Below are 19,822 nucleotides of genomic sequence, written 5' to 3'. Positions count from 1 at the left end.
CATTCAGGCCAAAGAGTTCAATTTTCTTCTCATCAGATCACAACATCCTTCTCGTGCCTTTTTTCAAACTCCAGGTGTGCTGTCATGTGACTTTTTCTCAGGAGCAGCTTCCATCTGGCCACTCTTTCATAAAGCCTAGATTTGTGAAATGCTGCAGAGACTGTTGTCCTTCCGGCAGGTTTTCTCATCTTAACCAAGGAACTCTGCAGTTCTGTCAGAGTGGTCATTGGGTTCTTTGTCACCTCCCTGACCAAGATCCTTCTTGCCCGGTTGCTCCATTTGGTCGGATGGCCAGGTCAAGGAAGAGTCTGGGTATTTCCATATTCTTTTACATTTCCTAATGCTGGAGCTCAATAAGCGTTTGGGAACTTTCAAAACTATAAATCTTTATACCCTTCCTCAGATCTATGCCTTCTCACAATTCTATCTCGGAGTTCTACGGACAGTGACTTGGACTTCATAGTAGACTTTCTGTTCTGACATGCACTAGCAACTGTGGGACCTTACTGTATATAGAAAGATGTATTTCTTTATAAATCATGTCCAATTAAGTGAATTATCCACATCTGGACTCCAGTCAAGTTGTAGGGACATTTCAAGGATGATCAAAGGAAATTGGATGCACTTTTGAGCTCAATTTGGAGTGTCATAGCAAAGGGGTTGAATACTTACTGACTCAAGATATTGTTTTATTTATATTTTTGTAGACTAAGTCAAGGCTCGTGTAAGAGCTAACACAGAGAACATACAACATGTAATAAAAGGAGCAGGAGACAAGAGGGGGATAGAGAGGGAAGCACAACAACAGTGGAGAACAGGGACATCAGGAGATCTGTGGATGAAAGAGGGCTGGGGCGGGATAGAGGAGGCAAAGATGAATACAACAAGGACTTTCAGGAAAGAAAACGGAATTTGAAGGAGGTGGGTTTCGGTTGTATTAACCGGGGGGAGAAAAGATCAAGGTTTTGGATGGGGGAAGATGTGAGATGGTGGTGAACAGCTGTTTTGAAGACCTGGAAGGAGGAGTGGGATTGAAGAGAGTGTGGGAGTTTGTTCCAGAGGTGGGGAAAAAAGAGGAATGAGAGAGTGAAGGTGAGCAGAGAGTCTTGATTTTGGCCGTTTCACCAGAAGAGGGTTGCTGGCAGATCTTGTGCGACCTGCAGGAATATTTGGGGGACAGAGCACAGATAAAGCAGGGAGAGCTAAGCTGGAGATGAGTTGGTAGAAGAGAGAAAGACCACCAACCTGCCTGCGGTGAAAGAGAGAACAGCCCTCAGAGTTAGCTTCATCGCCGGAGATACCAATGATTCTAAAAGGTTTGGTTTCTACAGTGTGAAGCCGAGCTAGGCATGAGGCAGAAGCACCAGCCCAGAGGGGTGAGCATTATTCCATTGAGCTGCGGATGAAAGCTTTGTATGTGGTGAGAAGCTCAGAAGTGCCAAGGAAGGACTTCGCATGACGGAGGATGCCCAGACGGTGATTGGCTTTGGGGGCCAGCTTGGAAATGTGGTTTTCTCAGGAAACAACATGCATTTTAAGGCCATTTTCCCTGCCACAGCGGGGGTTAGCCTTGCGGTACCCATGACAATCTTCTCCATTTTGCCCTATTTTCTGCATCTCTCCTTGTTAACCCCCTTGCCCGCATTTCTTCTTCCACCATCTTTAGCCAAGTCTTTCTCGGTCTTCCCCGTCCTCTACTTCCTTCTACATTCATTTCCATCACTCTTCTCAACCAGTCACTTTCATCCTTTTTCAATACATGACCAAACCATCTCAACCTGTTCCTCTTCACAGCATCAATCACAGGCTCTATTCCCATCATCTTTCGCAATTCATCATTTGTCTTCCTCGCTCTCAACGACACTCCGCACATCCACCGAACCATTCGCATTTCCACTCTTTCCAGCCTTCGTTGCTGCTCTACATTCATGACCCATGTCTCGCTCCCATAAATCATAACACTTCTTACACATGCAGCATACACCTTTCCCTTCAGCTTCAACGACACTCCCCTCCTCGTCAGCACGCCACTCAGTTCCCGAAACTTCTTCCATGCACATCTCACTCGAGCAACCGTTGCCGAGTCTGATCCACCTCCTCCATTCAGCATGTCTCGGAGGTAGCAAAATGTTTTCACACCTTCCAGCTTCACGCCGTCTCCAAGATCCAACTCAACATTTCCTCCATCTGCAGCTCCCTCTGTGCACACCTTACATTTGAATGTAGCTGCCACACTGGTTAATGACCCTGTCAGACCACTACATTTTTGATGAACCCACTCAGCGCACATTGTACATTGAATGGAGTTCACTCCGACACCCTTCCTGCACACAGCACAGGGCCACTTCCCAGTTCTTTCCACCTCACCACATGCTTTACCACTTGCCATCACCTTCGTCTTTCCTATATTCACCTTCAGACCTTTTGTCTCCATACATTCCTTCCACTTGTTCATCTTTTCCTTCAGTCCATCCATACTTTCCGCAATCAACACGAGATCATCTGCATACAATAACTCCCACGGTAAACCCTCCTTTACGGTCTGAGCCAGCACCTCCATCACAGCTACAAATAGTAGTGGACTTAGTACCGACCCCTGATGCACTCCCACCTTCACCTCAAACTCACCACTGTTCCCATCCTTCGTCCTTACAGCTGTGCGCGCTCTTTTGTACATTGCCATCACTACTCTGATCAACCATTCCTCCACTTCTAACTTCCTCAATGCCCATGTCAATACTTCGTGTGGAACCCTATCGAATGCTTTCTCCAGATCAACAAACCCAAGAAACAACTTCTTCCTCTTCTCCATGTACTTCTCCTGCAACTGCCTCACAATAAAGAGCGCGTCTGTCGTTCCTCTTCCTGGCTAAATCCAAACTGCATTTCATCGATCTTCACCTTCTTCCTTATCCTCCTCTCCAACACCCTTTCCAATACCTTCATTCCGTGCTCCAATAACTTTATCGCTCGATACGAGCCACACACCGGAGGGTCACCTTTCCCCTTGTATAGAGGGACAAGAGTACTCAGTTCCCAAGCCACTGGAATGCGGCCTTCTTTCACCACCAGATTACAGATCTCTGCCATTCTCTTCACACCCCAACTTCCTGCTGCCTTCAACATATCTCCCACAACTCCCGTCGGCCCTCCCGCTTTTCTACTCTTCATTGCTTTTATCGCTTCCTCAACTTCCTTCTCAGTTATCTTCTCTGCCGTCCTAAAACTGGGTTACTCTCTATGTTGCCATCCCATTCATTCTCTGTATTCAACAGCATTTCCATATATCTTTTCCATCTTCCTTTAATTCCATCTGGGTCCACAACGATTTGTCCCACTTCATCCTTCAAGCAACTCACCCCCATCACATCACACCTCTCTTTTGCTATCTGCTTTGCAATCCTGAATACCGCCCTCTGACCCTCTTCCGAATCCAAGCGTTCTCCGAACATTTGCCTGCATGCCTCCTGCGCCTTTGCTACTTCTTTCTTTGCAGCCTTCTTGGCTGCCTAATAACTTTCATGCTCTGCTTTTTCTGCTCCCGTACCCTTTTACCTTCTGCCACTCCTTGAACTTCTTCCTCTTCTCGTCAATCCTCTTTCCAACTTCATCATCCCACCACCATGTTTCCGAGTGCCTCGGTGGTCCTTTTGTCCATTTACATACCTCACCAACGGCTCCCAACAGATTATCTTTCATTGACATCCAACCAATCATCCTCTACCCGACTCAGCCTCTCTTTTAATGCCTCCCTTACTGTCACCTCTTTCAACCTCCACACCTTCATTCTCGGTTGGTACTTCACCCACCGAGCTCTCCTCGCACCTTTCACCCTTATGTCGCAGACAACCAAGTGGTGCTGTGAAACAGCCTCCTCCCCCGGGATCACCTTTGTGTCCCGGAGGTGCCCCCTATCTCGCATACGCACCATCAGGTAGTCAACAGATGTCGTCGACCCACCTGACGTGTATGTAACAAGCTTATTATCCCCTTTCTGGAACTGAGTATTACAAATCAACAATTCAGCTCCATCAGCAAACTCCAAAATCCTTTCACCTTCTCCATTTCTCACACCATATCCGTAACCCCCATGAACTCCCTCAAAACCGTCCATACTCCTTCCCACATGTCCATTTAGGTCTCCTCATACCACAACAACTTCCTCATCTTTTTTTTTTTTTTTTTCTTTTGTATACTGAATCGAGGCTCGTGAAAGAGCTAACATTTATTTCACAAACAAATCAACCACACAAACAAAACATACAAAAAGAGGGAGCGGAAGACAAGATGGGGAGAGGAGGGGAAGCACACAAACACAACACCTGAGAGCAGGGAGAAGCGTGGGAGGGAGAGGGCCTGGGGGGAGGAGGCCTTGGCTAGGGGGGAGGTGTAAAACACAAGGAGACCAAGGACTTCCAGGACAGAAGTTGGTATTTCAAAAAAGTGTAGGATTTGGGGTGAAATTAGCGGGGGTAGAAAAGATCAAGGTTTTGGATGGGGGAAGATAAGAGATGGTGGTGAACAGCTGTTTTAAAGACCTGGAGGGTGGAGTGGGATTGAAGAGAGTGAGGGAGTTTGTTCCAGAGGTGGGAGAAAAGAGGAATGAAGGAGTGAAGGTGAGCAGAAAGTCTTGATTTTGGCAGTTTAACCATAAGAGGGTTGCAGGCAGATCTTGTGCGACCTGTAGGAATATTTGGGGGACAGAGCCCAGAGAGAGCTGGGGGGGGCAAGGCCAGAGAGGAGTCGGTAGAAGACGGAAAGACCACCAACCTGCCTGCGGTGAGTGAGTGAAAGGCCCTTGGCGTTAGCTTTATCGCGGGAGATTCCAATTATTCTGAAAAACTCCAGAGTTTTTCTCCAGAGAAAAACTCCATCTTTCACGTTTTCCATCAGCTTCTCTATCGCACACCAGAACTTGTCCTTCTCTTCATCGCTCCGACCAACCTGCGGAGCATATCCCGAGATGACGTTCACCAAGAGCTTTCCAATCATCATTTTCACCATCATCAACCTGTCGCTCACTCTAGTCACACTCACCACACTGTCTACAAACTCCTCAGAAAACAGGACACCAACACCATTCACGCCCTCCGGGCACCCCGGCCACACAAACTTATATTTCTGTCCCTGCCCACCCCCCACCACCCCCACACCACTTCCCTTCCATCTCGTCTCTTGCACACAACATATGTCCACTCTTCCTCTGACCAACACCTCCACCACTTCTCCCGATCCCCCGTCACCGTCCCCACATTCCATGCCCCAAACCCCAGAAACCGACCTCCACTTCGGGCTGTACCCTGCCCATATGTAGTTGTAATTGTCATGGTTCTCTTTTTGAGGCAATGTTTTTATGGCCGGATGCCCTTCCTGGCGCCAACCCTCTTAGTCGCCTCTTACGACACGCAGGGATACGGTGTACCTATTCTAACCAGGGTACACACCGTACACACCGGTCCAAGTCATTGTCAATCATGTAAGCACAAGGATGGTCGAGTCATCCTCCCAAATACATCACACATACAAGCTCCTCCACAAGCTTGAGATCACCATTGATAACAAAGAAAAGGTTCGTTTACACTGCACATTAAGCAGCTAAGATAGCCAGGCGTACAGAATGTAAATGCAACACTTTCGAAGGTGAGATCCTCAGTGAGAAGAAGCACTCGGAGCCCTCAAGCACGTCGTGCAAACGAGCCTCAGGAAGCAGGAAAGGAGGCCTCAAGCACGTCGTGCAAACGAGCCTCAGGAAGCCGGAAAGGAGGCCTTAAGCACGTCGTGCAAACGAGCCTCAGGAAGCAGGAAAGGAGGCCTTAAGCACGTCGTGCAAACGAGCCTCAGGAAGCAGGAAAGGAGGCCTCAAGCACGTCGTGCAAACGAGCCTCAGGAAGCAGGAAAGGAGGCCTCAAGCACGTCGTGCAAACGAGCCTCAGGAAGCAGGAAAGGAGGCCTCAAGCACGTCGTGCAAACGAGACTCAGGAAGCAGGAAAGGAGGCCTTAAGCACGTCGTGCAAACGAGACTCAGGAAGAAGGAAAGGGAGCCTCAAGCACGTCGTGCAAACGAGCCTCAGGAAGTAGGAAAGGAGGCCTCAAGCACGTCGTGCAAACGAGCCTCAGGAAGCAGGAAAGGAGGCCTCAAGCACGTCGTGCAAACGAGCTTCAGGAAGCAGGAAAGGAGGCCTCAAGCACGTCGTGAAAACGAGCCTCAGGAAGCAGGAAAGGAGGCTTCAAGCACGTCGTGCAAACGAGCCTCAGGAAGTAGGAAAGGAGGCCTCAAGCACGTCGTGCAAACGAGCCTCAGGAAGTAGCAAAGGAGGCCTCAAGCACGTCGTGCAAACGAGCCTCAGGAAGCAGGAAAGGAGGCCTCAAGCACATCGTGCAAATGAGCCTCAGGAAGTAGGAAAGGAGGCCTCAAGCACGTCGTGCAAACGAGCCTCAGGAAGCAGGAAAGGAGGCCTCAAGCACGTCGTGCAAACACGCCTCAGGAAGCAGGAAAGGAGGCCTCAAGCACGTCGTGCAAACGAGCCTCAGGAAGCAGGAAAGGAGGCCTCAAGCACGTCGTGCAAACGAGCCTCAGGAAGCAGGAAAGGAGGCCTCAAGCACGTCGTGCAAACGAGCCTCAGGAAGGCTTGTCTTGTCCTTTCCTCGCTTGTTTAGCTGATGACGCTGAAAGGAAGACCGACGAGGGTCGAGTTGAACCTTCCCGCGCTGAGATTGAGTATCGTATACAACACAAGGGAATGAAAAAATAAATAATATAATGTTCTTTGTATTTGTATCGGCCGGCACTCAGCTCTGGTCTACGAGGCTTTTAGGAGTTTGATGGTCGTATCCGTGGTATAACCACCCCGCGTGGGAAGCACACAAGATGGCGCGGATTCGCGTCTGTAGCCAGCCGCCGGCGTGAGGCAAGCAGACAGGATAGCCTCCTTTGGTTTGCTCGCTATCTCCTCCGTCTCTGAAGAGCACCACCGTCCACTTCTCCTCAGGCAAGGGTAATAAATGTTTTAAAGCCGCCTGGTACTCAGCTTTGCGTCCCAAATGGCCTTCAGGAGCTGGGTGGTCGTTGGAACTCCAAGTCACCGCGCAGGAAGCGGAAGCGGAAGTGATACCAGGAAAGATCACAGCAAATAGTGAGACCAAAAAGCTTGAGTGACAGAACTTCTTCGAGAGGATTGTTGAGGAAGTAAATGTGAGTTTTCCAGACCGTATTTTTGGAGAGACAAAGTGAGATTGTGAGATTTGTCAGGATTGAAAGACATGTTCCACTTGTTTGACCAGTTTGTAATTGTATCCAGGTCTGCAGAGATTGAAGAGGATGCGTCCTGCCGATCTGAGGGTTGAGATATGGAGCGGCAGAGAGTGGAGTCATCAGCAGAAGGGTAGGGAGGATTCTCCAGAGAGTCGGATAGATCATTGATGAAGACCAGAAAAAAAACAACGGGCCCAGAACATTGCCTTGAGGAACTCCAGCCTGGACAGGAAGAGGAGATGAGAGAATTCCATCCAGGGCCACATGTTGACTGCGACCGGAAGAGGAAGTCCACAAGCCATGCATGGAGATTTCCATGGATACCATAGGAGGAGAGTTTGTGAGCAGGGCCTCCATAGGAGGAGAGCCAGACCGCATCAAAGGCACGAGATATGTCAAGGGAGACGGCTCTGATTTCCTGTTTGGCGTTGAGGATCCTCCATCCATTGTTGAGACAGTAAAAGCAGCAGAGGAAGGGAAAGGGGGAAGGGTGGGAGTGAAAGGGAGGGGGGAGGGAGAGGGAGGGAGGGAAATGGTGAGGAGAAGGGAAGGGAGGTGAAGGAAAGTGGGTGGAGTGGGAGGGGGAGAGAGAGGAGGGAGGGTGGAGGAGAGGAAGATAAATGAGGGAGGAGAGAAGAACGGAGGGTGGAGGGGGAAAGGGGGAGAGAGGAGGGAGGGGTGAGGAGGGGTGGAGCAGGGAGGAGAGAGAGAAAGGAAGGAGGATGGAGCAAGGAAGCGGGGGTGGGGTGGAGAGTGACTATATAGCACAAAAATGTTTGTCAAAGAAAATATGGGTACGTGAAAACAAAAAGGGAGCTCTGTCTACTGTAATGCCATGGCTTGCAAAAGCAGCATGAATAGCGTTCACCAATTGCTAGATATGATAAATTTTGTCAGAGGTCACTCCAGATTTGGATATTATTTAGTCTACAGCATCCAAACCTCATATCCAAATCCAGATTTTGATGATATGCTTCAATTATGCAATGATAATTAATCGATCGTGTTTCCAAGGCAAGGCATGTTTGAGTAGGCCAAAACAAAATGGCAGCTTAAGAACCCAGTGAGGTGCAGTGGGCTGACCAAGATGGCGGGCCGCCACATTTGTAAGCCACCACATCGGATTTTCTTCTTATGAGCACCTCGTTAATCATCTTCAAAAAGGATGTTATAACACACCCGAACACCCAGTTTTCATCCTTGCAATCTGTTGAAGGTCCAGGTGTATGCATGCAAAGTTTAGGGTCGCTAGGTTTCATGGTTTTGGAGTTATGGAGGAGACAGACGGACGGACGAACACTGCCCTTTATTATTATAAGAAGCAACATTTTCTTGGGACCAATTAACCCTCCGGGTTTCACTCTAGATCTGCTCCTGAGTTTATATGATCTCACTATAAACAACATTGCGGGTTAGTCGGCCTGCAGCATGTGCAGTTCCTCTCCTTATGCGGATTTCACTCTGGTTGGCAAAGATGCGCAGATCGAGTGGGTCTCCTACTCTACTCGCTGCAACGTACAGCTGTCATTGTGAAAAACACATGACAGGTTCGACCGCTTCGACGACATGTTCGACCTGTACGGCATATAAATTAAAACGTCGGTCGGTGGAGTCAGTCTTTGTATGCCGTAATTACATCATAGAAGTAATGACGTAGCGTGACGGACAGACACAATACTGCCGCTACTTTAATATATAGAAGATGATATATTTTAACCTCCAGTAACTTTGCAGTCACTATGAAGGGATTCGTTCTATTATTATTATTATTATTAATATTATTATTATTATTATTATTATTACGAAAACGATACTACTTAAATGATGCTACTGTATTAAGAAACTTGGGCTTAATTTGTCCGAAGCAGCCTGAAGGTGAGGCATGAAGGCATGAAGCCTAAGGCCTATATATACTGTATCGTTGGAAGAGCCGTAACGTCTTTGCTTTCGATATTTGATGATCATTTTAACAATCGGTTTGTTTGTGTTTCACACTGAATGAAAAACGTAAGGTTAGAGCAAGGCGATTGTGATATATGACAGGTTCCACAATATGTCCGGCCTGAACGGCATAGGAATCAAAATGGTGGTGTGTGGAGTCAGCCACCGTACCGCCGTAATGACATCACATCACCCCTGTCATGTGACTAGATCCTCAGCTCGGATGGTATACGTTTGAGTGTACACGGGGACATACATACAGACAGACAGACAAACACTTTTCAAGACGGCTTTGCCCTATGGGCTACGCCGTAACAACTCAAGGGGTGTGAATAGTTTCTGAAGACACTGTGTATAGTGAGTGACTCATTGTCAACAACACAAATGTAATTACATACTCTACTCGCTGAGATGTGCCGTACAGGGTATTTCATTGAATTTTTCCCGAGAAACCCTGTGTACATTAGCTATTACGTGCATGTCTTAAACCCTCACAATGCACACAAATACAGACAATGTTAAAGGTGGAATTTAGGAAGAACTTTTGTCTAATCTATGAAATGCTTAGTATTTTATTGTGATGGTGAGTATTGCAGTTTGCATGGCTCTTGTTTGCATGACACTGAAACACAAAAACTAAATTATTGCAACAAATAGTGTAAAAAAATTATAAAGAAAATTTTATGCAATTCAATTTCTACAAACAAATTTTGAAAGATGAAAAGAATGAGTATAGTACAGAGTTTGGAGTTACATGACATGGTTAAAGCACCCACATTCTCCTGTTTTGTTAGTAAACAATCATAAAATGCATTGGAAGGATCACTTACCTACTCCCTTGTGTATTCCATCGATAACTGGCCCAAGATTACTTTCCACCGTCCGCTGCATATTCCATAAGAAGCGGTAGAGAAGCTCCTTGTTGTACGACTCTTCCAAGAAGCTGTGGCTTACTTCAGAAGTGATGTCCTTGATGCCGGCCTTCTTCCCAAAGACCAATGCGTACACAATTATTCCTTTTTGGGTGAGCTCGTGTACCATTTCTTGTACCCGCTTTGTAAGCTTGTGATCACTAGCCACGACGACAAGAATCTGAGGAATTCCCTTTGCAGCTCTACTGCCTGCAGATTCAGTGAAGACCTGGTCACGTATCAACCTAAGACCTTGTTCCAGGTTTGGTGGTCCTCCTAGAAAAAATGAATGGAATAAGTGTTTCCCCCTTATCACCAAGTTCGGTTTGCGCATGATCAGTCACGTTCTTCCCACCATCCCCGGCACAGCTCACAGAGTATTAGCCACAAATTTCAAAGTGTATTTCCTTTGTATGAATCCTTATACGAAGTTAGATTCCATCCATTCAATCCTTATAAGAATCTCCCCCAGCTCTCTCTGGGCTCTGTCCCCCAAATATTCCTGCAGGACACACAAGATCTGCCAGCAACCCTCTTATGGTGAAACTGCCAAAATCAAGACTCTCTGCTCACCTTCACTCCTTCATTCCTCTTTTCTCCCGCCTCTGGAACAATCTTCCCCACTCCCTTCAATCCCACTCCTCCCTCCACGTCTTTAAAACGGCTGTTCACCACCATCTCTTATCTTCCCCCATCCAAAACCTTGATCTTTGCTGCCCCCGCTAATTCAACCCAGATCCACTTTTGTAAAATTCCAACTTCTTTCCTGGAAGTCCTTGCGGTGTCCATATGTTTTATACCTCTCCCACCTCCCCCCAAGCCCTCTTCCTCCCACACATCTCCCGATGTCCCTCCTCTCAAATGTTGTGTTTGTGTGCTTCCCCCTCTCTCTCCCCATCTTGTCTCCCACTCCCCTTATTGTATGTTTTGTGTGTAGTTTTTTTTGTGATGAATGTTAGCTCTTACACGAGCCTCGATCCGGTATAGAAAAAATAAATCCTTGTAAAGCGGTGAAAGCAAAACTTCAAATCGGAACAAAAAGACCATGGTCTGCAGTCATTTTTGGTAAACTCACCTGTGACGCTTGTTTCAAGCCGCCTGATCGCATGCTGCACCTTTTGCTTGTTGTCGTGCAAGTTCAGTCGGAACACCGTCCGTGGGTTTTTTCCGTACCTTGCCAATGCTACCTGCACTTCATCATCACTACGACCAATGTTCATGTTGTCTACCGATTTCTTGACGAACTGCGCGATATCTTTGAAGACCGGCCGGGCATTGTTGGAGCCGTCGATCAGGAAGGCAATATCAGCAGCTCGAAAACTCAATTTTGCTGTGAATGGGAATAATGGGAATTAAATATATATAAATATTCAACAAAGAAACACTTGTACGTATTGAGACAAAATTCATCAACAACTCTATGTTAAATGACTAACTAGTTGTTTTGACTCTTCTCCAGGTGTGGTTCAAATTCGATCTGGGCATTGTTAATTACTCTCCAAGCAATTTACCCCCTCATTGTCATCGTGGTACCTTGTGGAGTCCAACTCTGGAACAGTAGGTGTATCTCCTCAAACTCTTCCATCTCCCCAACCTTCCTCACCTCAGTTTGCTTCAGAGGAGGCACATCATTGCAAAATGGTATTTACCTCCAAATGTTGTGCATCCTACTCAACCTGTTTCACTGCTCCCGTACCAAATGACGGCCGGACGTTGTGGTCTTTAATCACCAGAAAAGGGAGGGAATGTTATTTCCACCTTTGATTCCGCATTGACGATGGGCCTAGATGGCATTAGTGTCCGCGTTGTCAAATCCTATCTTGCTGATGTTGCTATCAATGGAGCCCTTTCCTCTCCTCTCCAAGTGGTGGATAGAGTCCCCCGAGACGGTGTCTTAGGCCCGTTTTTCTTCCATAAAGGACCTCTCCGTTGCTCTGGAAATCCCTTTTTTCCACATGATTCCCTATTTTGTCATACAGGTGGATGGAGGTTATGATTTCACTCCTGTCTGTCTGTTTCTCTGTCTGTGAGCAAGATAACTCAAAAAGTTGTGGATGGATTATGACAAAACTTGGGGGAGGAGTTGGGTAGGTGACATGAGCAACCCATTCGATTTTGGTTCAGTTCCTGATGCAGATCCGGCCTATCAGTGGATACAAAACATAAACTGTTCAGTATGGTAGAGGTGTGCTCCCTACCAAGTGCTATTTTCTTGGTTATGAAATTAGATATATTTCAATTTCCACACAAGCTGAATACCAATAAAAAATATAAGTAAATTTGAACCAATGACGTGCACTAGCACCTTCGTACAATCAGGAAATCTCATCCCAGCTCTCCTTATTCTCATCTCCATCAGGTCAGTCTTTGGACTCCCACTGGAGACATGCAACCCATTGCTACCTGTCGCACGGTCTCTTTATTGATGACGAAGTCGACACCCCTCACTGACTGACAGTGCAGACGGTGACTGTCATATCCTGCAGGACTAAAAACAACACCTGAAAATGGGCAGATGAGCACACTTTAAGAACTGAAAGACATCTGAAAAAGGGCACATGAGCACACTTTAAGAACTGAAACACACCTGAAAAAGGGCAGATGAGCACCCTTTAAGAACTGAAACACACCTGAAAAAGGGCAGATGAGCACACTTTAAGAACTGAAACACACCTGAAAAAGGGCAGGTGAGCACCCTTTAAGAACTGAAAGACACCTGAAAAAGGACAGATGAGCACCCTTTAAGAACTGAAAGACACCTGAAAAAGGACAGGTGAGCACCTTTTAAGAACTGAAAAACACCTGAAAAAAGGCAGATGAGCACCCTTTAAGAGCTGAAAAACACCTGAAAAAGGGCAGATGAGCACCCTTTAAGAGCTGATAAACACCTGAAAAAGGGCAGATGAGCACCCTTTAAGAGCTGATAAACACCTGAAAAAGGACAGATGAGCACCCTTTAAGAGCTGAAAAACACCTGAAAAAGGGCAGATGAGCACCCTTTAAGAACTGAAAGACACCTGAAAAAGGACAGATGAGCACCCTTTAAGAACTGAAAGACACCTGAAAAAGGACAGGTGAGCACCTTTTAAGAACTGAAAAACACCTGAAAAAAGGCAGATGAGCACCCTTTAAGAGCTGAAAAACACCTGAAAAAGGGCAGATGAGCACCCTTTAAGAGCTGCTAACACACCTGAAAAAGGGCAGATGAGCACCCTTTAAGAGCTGAAAAACACCTGAAAAAGGACAGATGAGCACCCTTTAAGAGCTGATAACCACCTGAAAAAGGACAGATGAGCACCCTTTAAGAACTGAAAAACACCTGAAAAAGGACAGATGAGCACCCTTTAAGAGCTGATATCCACCTGAAAAAGGACAGGTGAGCACCTTTTAAGAACTGAAAAACACATGAAAAAGGACAGATGAGTACCCTTTAAGAGCTGATAAACACCTGAAAAAGGACAGATGAGCACCCTTTAAGAGCTGAAAAACACCTGAAAAAGGACAGATGAGCACCCTTTAAGAGCTGAAAAACACCTGAAAAAGGACAGATGAGCACCCTTTAAGAGCTGAAAAACACCTGAAAAAGGGCAGATGAGCACCCTTTAAGAACTGAAAAACACCTGAAAAAGGACAGATGAGCACCCTTTAAGAGCTGAAAAACACCTGAAAAAGGGCAGATGAGTACCCTTTAAGAGCTGATAAACACCTGAAAAAGGACAGATGAGCACCCTTTAAGAGCTGAAAAACACCTGAAAAAGGACAGATGAGTACCCTTTAAGAGCTGATAAACACCTGAAAAAGGACAGATGAGCACCCTTTAAGAGCTGAAAAACACCTGAAAAAGGACAGATGAGCACCCTTTAAGAGCTGATAAACACCTGAAAAAGCACAGATGAGCACCCTTTAAGAGCTGAAAAACACCTGAAAAAGGGCAGATGAGCACCCTTTAAGAACTGAAAAACACCTGAAAAAGGACAGATGAGCACCCTTTAAGAGCTGAAAAACACCTGAAAAAGGGCAGATGAGTACCCTTTAAGAGCTGAAAAACACCTGAAAAAGGGCAGATGAGCACCCTTTAAGAGCTGATAAACACCTGAAAAAGGGCAGATGAGCACCCTTTAAGAACTGAAAGACACCTGAAAAAGGACAGATGAGCACCCTTTAAGAGCTGAAAAACACCTGAAAAAGGGCAGATGAGTACCCTTTAAGAGCTGAAAAACACCTGAAAAAGGGCAGATGAGTACCCTTTAAGAGCTGAAAAACACCTGAAAAAGGGCAGATGAGCACCCTTTAAGAGCTGAAAAACACCTGAAAAAGGGCAGATGAGTACCCTTTAAGAACTGAAAAACACCTGAAAAAAGGCAGATGAGCACCCTTTAAGAGCTGATAAACACCTGAAAAAGGGCAGATGAGTACCCTTTAAGAACTGAAAAACACCTGAAAAAAGGCAGATGAGCACCCTTTAAGAGCCGATAAACACCTGAAAAAGGGCAGATGAGCACCCTTTCAGAGCTGAAAAACACCTGAAAAAGGGCAGATGAGCACCCTTTAAGAGCTGAAAAACACCTGAAAAAGGGCAGATGAGTACCCTTTAAGAGCTGAAAAACACCTGAAAAAGGGCAGATGAGCACCCTTTAAGAGCTGATAAACACCTGAAAAAGGGCAGATGAGCACCCTTTAAGAACTGAAAGACACCTGAAAAAGGACAGATGAGCACCCTTTAAGAAGTGAAAAACACCTGAAAAAAGGCAGATGAGCACCCTTTCAGAGCTGAAAAACACCTGAAAAGGGGCAGATGAGTACCCTTTAAGAGCTGAAAAACACCTGAAAAGGGCAGATGAGCACCCTTTAAGAACTGAAACACAGCTGAAAAAGGGCAGATGAGCACCCTTTAAGAACTGAAAGACACCTGAAAAAGGACAGATGAGCACCTTTTAAGAACTGAAAAACACCTGAAAAAAGGCAGATGAGCATCCTTTAAGAGCTGAAAAACACCTGAAAAAGGGCAGATGAGCACCCTTTAAGAGCTGAAAAACACCTGGAAAAGGGCAGATGAGCACCCTTTAAGAGCTGATAAACACCTGAAAAAGGGCAGATGAGCACCCTTTAAGAACTGATAAACACCTGAAAAAGGGCAGATGAGCACCCTTTAAGAGCTGAAAAACACCTGAAAAAGGGCAGATGAGCACCCTTTAAGAACTGATAAACACCTGAAAAAGGGCAGATGAGCACCCTTTAAGAGCTGATAAACACCTGAAAAAGGGCAGATGAGCACCCTTTAAGAACTGATAAACACCTGAAAAAGGGCAGATGAGCACCCTTTAAGAGCTGAAAAACACCTGAAAAAGGGCAGATGAGCACCCTTTAAGAACTGATAAACACCTGAAAAATGGCAGATGAGTACCCTTTAAGAGCTGAAAAACACCTGAAAAAGGGCAGATGAGCACCCTTTAAGAACTGATAAACACCTGAAAAAGGGCAGATGAGCACCCTTTAAGAGCTAACGGCCATCACGTAAGAAGATGGTGTCTCCTAAAAAACACCCATGATCTGGTTGAACTGGTTTGTGGGATCTCAGGTAGCCTGAGTAGTGGAACCCTTGCTGGAGCAAATAGCATCAAAAGCCAGATGAGCTAGTCTTAGGCAACGGCAACCACAAAACTGCACCTGTGGGAAAGAGAGTGGGTACGCCGTGTCGCTGAAGCCATGTAAGACATGGTCCTCGTCCGGTGGATGACACTGCTGTCCGATCCTGCCCCAACCACATTTGTACCATTTTCATGGTACAAATGGGCACCAATTTCTGTTTTTCAGTTGTTATTCATAAAAAATTAATAAACTCCAATGTGCAACATGGTGAACCAATGAAAAGGTCCCGTGTTCATTTTTCATTGGCTAAACTTTTAATAAATGTCTTCAAAAAGTCAATTCAAATTATCCATAATTGATGAATCATCGATTATGAAAAGAAAAAGCACAACATACCCCAGTCGTACACATCTTTGGTCACATCCAGTGTCTTTTCCTCAATGTCCACAGCCATGGTACACACCGAATTCATAATCTTCATGCTATTCACTTGAAGATGGTCAAAGTCTTCCACATAAGAAATGTAAGTGTCATCGTGCCCCGTAGCGATCTCACGGAGTTCACCCATGTCCCCCCGACTGATGCCAATGCTGTATATTCCCACACCCATTTGTTGAAGCTTCTTCGCTTCGTGGATCACGTCACTAGGTGAATCTTCATTCGTTATGACAATGGCTATTTGAGGAACTCCTTGAGCTTTTCTACTACCAGCCTCAGGAATGAATACTCTTTCAGAAAGGTGACGAAGGGCAAGGCCTGTAGAAGTCTGACCTCCTTTGTACGGCAGCCTACGTATGTGTGCAATAATATTATCCTGAGTGCTGTATGAATTGAAAAGAAACTCGGTCGTGGCTTCCGTACTGTACAGCACTAGTGCGATTCGAACTGCATTGGGTCCCACCAGGAGGTTCTCAACAAAAGTGCCCAGGAACTGACGCACGTGGTCAAAGTTAGTTGGACCGGTGCTCCAAGGTTGATGTACGAGGAAAGCAATGTCTGCCTGTGAGACGTACTCGCAACCTGCAAACGTCACAGGCAGGTAGGTCAAGGGAACCACTTAAGGTGAGAAAAGCTTGCTCTAAAACATCATTATTGGTAAACCTAAAATTCATATTTATTCCACCAAGAGTTATCTCAGGCTTCATAATATATTTAATTAACATGTTGGATACAATTGGAAACTTACATTGAGATGAAATTTACGGTATCCTAGCAAACGTTATGGGACACCTCATTAAATTCGTCACAATTGCTCGATCACACATGAGATTTCATGAACATCATCATCAAACATCATACTAAAATACGCCATTTGTGTCGGTCTGATAAATTTTTGACGCCAATACATTCCGTCCTTACTTATCCAATCTCAACCAAACTTAACAGGATGACGAAGGGTTACATAATGAAGGTTGCAGCGTATTCATTTGCCCCCCTCCCCGAGGGGGTTTTCTCCCCCCAAGCGAGTTTGCCCACCATTGCCGTCAATGGCGTTGCGTGTTGAGGTGTATATCAATGTTAAATTAGCTTTATCATGGCGTTTCTCCAAAGACACTTTTAATATCAAAATTAATGATAATCGCATATTGCTAATGTTATTACAAAACAATATTAATACAATTAATGTCCCACTTCCCCAAGGCGTTTTCCCTGCAGTGATAACGTGTATAAATAGGTTATAGTTGTAATGGTGTTTCCGTGTGAGCAACGGCTTCCACAGGAAGTAAAAATATTATAAACCACAAACACGTATGCTTAGCTTTTTAAACAGTCGCTAATGCTCTTTATAACACTAAATGAAGAAATTTGGAGGAATCCCGACTTCCATGAAGTAAGGTTTACTTACAGAACTGAGCAAAGATCTACTGTACTCTATATAACCCACAATTGTTGGGTTAATAACATGGCCCTTTCTGCCGCTACCGTGGCATTTTTCGTAGCAAACTTTTGAAACTCGCTTCTGCTGTTTCATACGAAACTGAACGGGAGAAGCTCGGGTTGTGCTTCTTTACCAAGCAGCTAACTAACGCTTGCCAAGCCAGCCGTTCCTTAACGGTTTTGAATTTAGTGTTTGCTCAAATGCTTAAACCACTTGGCGATCTCTTCACAAGAACCTTGGTAAATGAACACACACCCAATGTTCTGGAGACCCACCGATAGATCGATTGTAATCTATATACCCCAACGAGGAATGACCCTTCCTGCCCCTCCCGGAGTCTGCAGGTGTACTAGTGGTCTAAAATAGACAGAAACCAGTTTCACAGGTCAATTTCAAAACTTCCTGTTTCAGAGAAAGGAGCTAGGAAAGTTCCAATGAGGATGATGATTGGTTTTCATCTCCAGCATGATGATGTAAATCATCTGCCCTTCCCCAATAATTAAATGGAATACTATAGAGAGCACCAAATCTCAGGGTCAATTTGTCAAGAATTCAAAAAGAATATCTGGATTGAAAAGTCTTGCAATTGATTGTTGTGAGGACCACATGTGATTTCATCATCATGTCAAACCTCTATGATGTGAATAAAGAGTCTTCGTGTTGTAAAGAGTGCTCGTACAGTTGGTCAGGTACAGGTGTCGCATTCTGGGGAACACCATAGAAGAACAACTGGACAACTAGTTAATGATGAGTGTGGTGAATGCTTGGTATTGCATGGTGTGGTGGAAATAACATGTATCTGGGACCCTCAAAATGTGAAGCAGGTTTAGTTGAATAACAGGAACAGGTTAAGGTTTGTCCGATGTCTTCCCAATGCATTTGGACACTCGTGACAAATCCTAAATGTTGCTACCTGAGAACCAACACTGGACAGTTTGCTCGTCCATCACCAGGACTTTGGAATTTGTACATATCGTTGTGGGTTAAAAGTTTCGTATAACGATATTTATTTCTTACTATTTGTTCAGATAAGCATGACGTACGATTCATGCAATAGATATGCATTGCATTTGTGCAGATATTTTTGTTTTCCCTACCCTGTGTTGTTTTTCACTCCTTCAAAGGTCTCGCTGTGTTTAAATGTTATTTTCCTCTGTTTAAATGTTCCTTTCATAGCACATACTGGAGCCTTCAAGTGTAAGACGCCAGGAAGCAGAGCAGACCAGATTGCCAAGAGCAGATTGTCAAGAGCTGATTGTCAAGAGCAGATGGAAGGAGGTGTTTTTAGCCGCGTCGCAGACGCTGGTCATAGAGTGCCCTCTGCTGTTGTTGTTGTTCTTCTTCTTCTTGTTCTTGCAGAGAAGACAAAACCTCAAAGCTCCACCCATTCTGGGAACCATAGCTCCACCCATTCTGGGAGAGGCTTCATATAAACAAATATCCACCATTTTATTAACTCGCATAGCTTTGAGGCCTGTTTTGTAGGCCAGTGGTGTCTTCCTCTCTCACACAGTTTTATTTCAAATCAAATTCGATATATCATTTCATTTTTCACAGTCGCTAACATAGTTTTAGACTCGGTTGAAAAAAAACGGGAAGAAAATCCGATGAAAGTTGCCCTTTATAGAACGAAATGAATTCTCAAAGGCCTGTAACTTCAAGTCCATTGAGATATATATATTTTAAATCGCGGCATGGTCAGTCATACACCGCCCGAAATAACAGACGGGAAAATGCCGAGATATATTAAAAATTCGTCCATTTGATGACAATCGTCACGATGAAATATTTAATTTATACGTCGTCACAATAATGTGGAGAGAGGAGCATAGCTTCATTCACGTGTCGCCACATACGGGAAATTGCCGAGATTTTTTTTTTTTTAATCGCGGCATGGTCAGTCATACACCGCCTGAAATAACAGACGGGAAAATGCCGAGATATATTAAAAATTCGTCGCCACACACGGGAAAATGCCGAGATATATTTTCACTTTGCACAAAAATAACATCAAGTAATCGAATCAATAGGAATGTCCTGTGCCTATAACATCGACGTTATAGGCACAGCTGCATCTAGGCATTGTGTAACATCGACGCAGCTTTTGTTTTAATTAAAACTTTTTGTACTTGTTCACATTAAAATGTTCAACATTTCATTGCAAAGTCTCTACCATGTGAACAAAATTTGCCTGGAAAACCATTTTACATCCGAGATGAGGTCAACATGTCGCAGTTTCTGTGTCTGTAG

At 45.1% G+C, this 19,822-nt stretch overlaps 1 protein-coding gene across 4 annotated transcripts in view; it reads right to left on the bottom strand.

Moving 5' to 3' along the window:
• Nucleotides 1-19,822, bottom strand: part of LOC137433372 (collagen alpha-4(VI) chain-like) — a 282,309-nt gene that overhangs the window by 179,472 nt on the left and 83,015 nt on the right. For all 4 annotated transcript variants that reach the window (XM_078786122.1, XM_078786124.1, XM_078786123.1 and 1 more), the window contains exons 7-9: nt 16,090-16,713; nt 11,180-11,434; nt 10,024-10,380 (exon numbers count right to left, since the gene is read on the bottom strand). In XM_078786122.1, the coding sequence (XP_078642248.1) occupies nt 10,024-10,380; nt 11,180-11,434; nt 16,090-16,713 (1,236 nt within the window). The remainder of the gene's footprint in view (nt 1-10,023; nt 10,381-11,179; nt 11,435-16,089; nt 16,714-19,822) is intronic.

Source organism: Myxine glutinosa, chromosome 10 (genome assembly GCF_964187855.1).
Source record: "Myxine glutinosa chromosome 10, kmMyxGlut1.1, whole genome shotgun sequence".
Classification (NCBI taxonomy): domain Eukaryota; kingdom Metazoa; phylum Chordata; class Myxini; order Myxiniformes; family Myxinidae; genus Myxine; species Myxine glutinosa.
The sequence above is the reverse complement of the archived record's forward strand: the minus strand, read 5'-3'. Positions and strand labels throughout refer to the sequence as shown.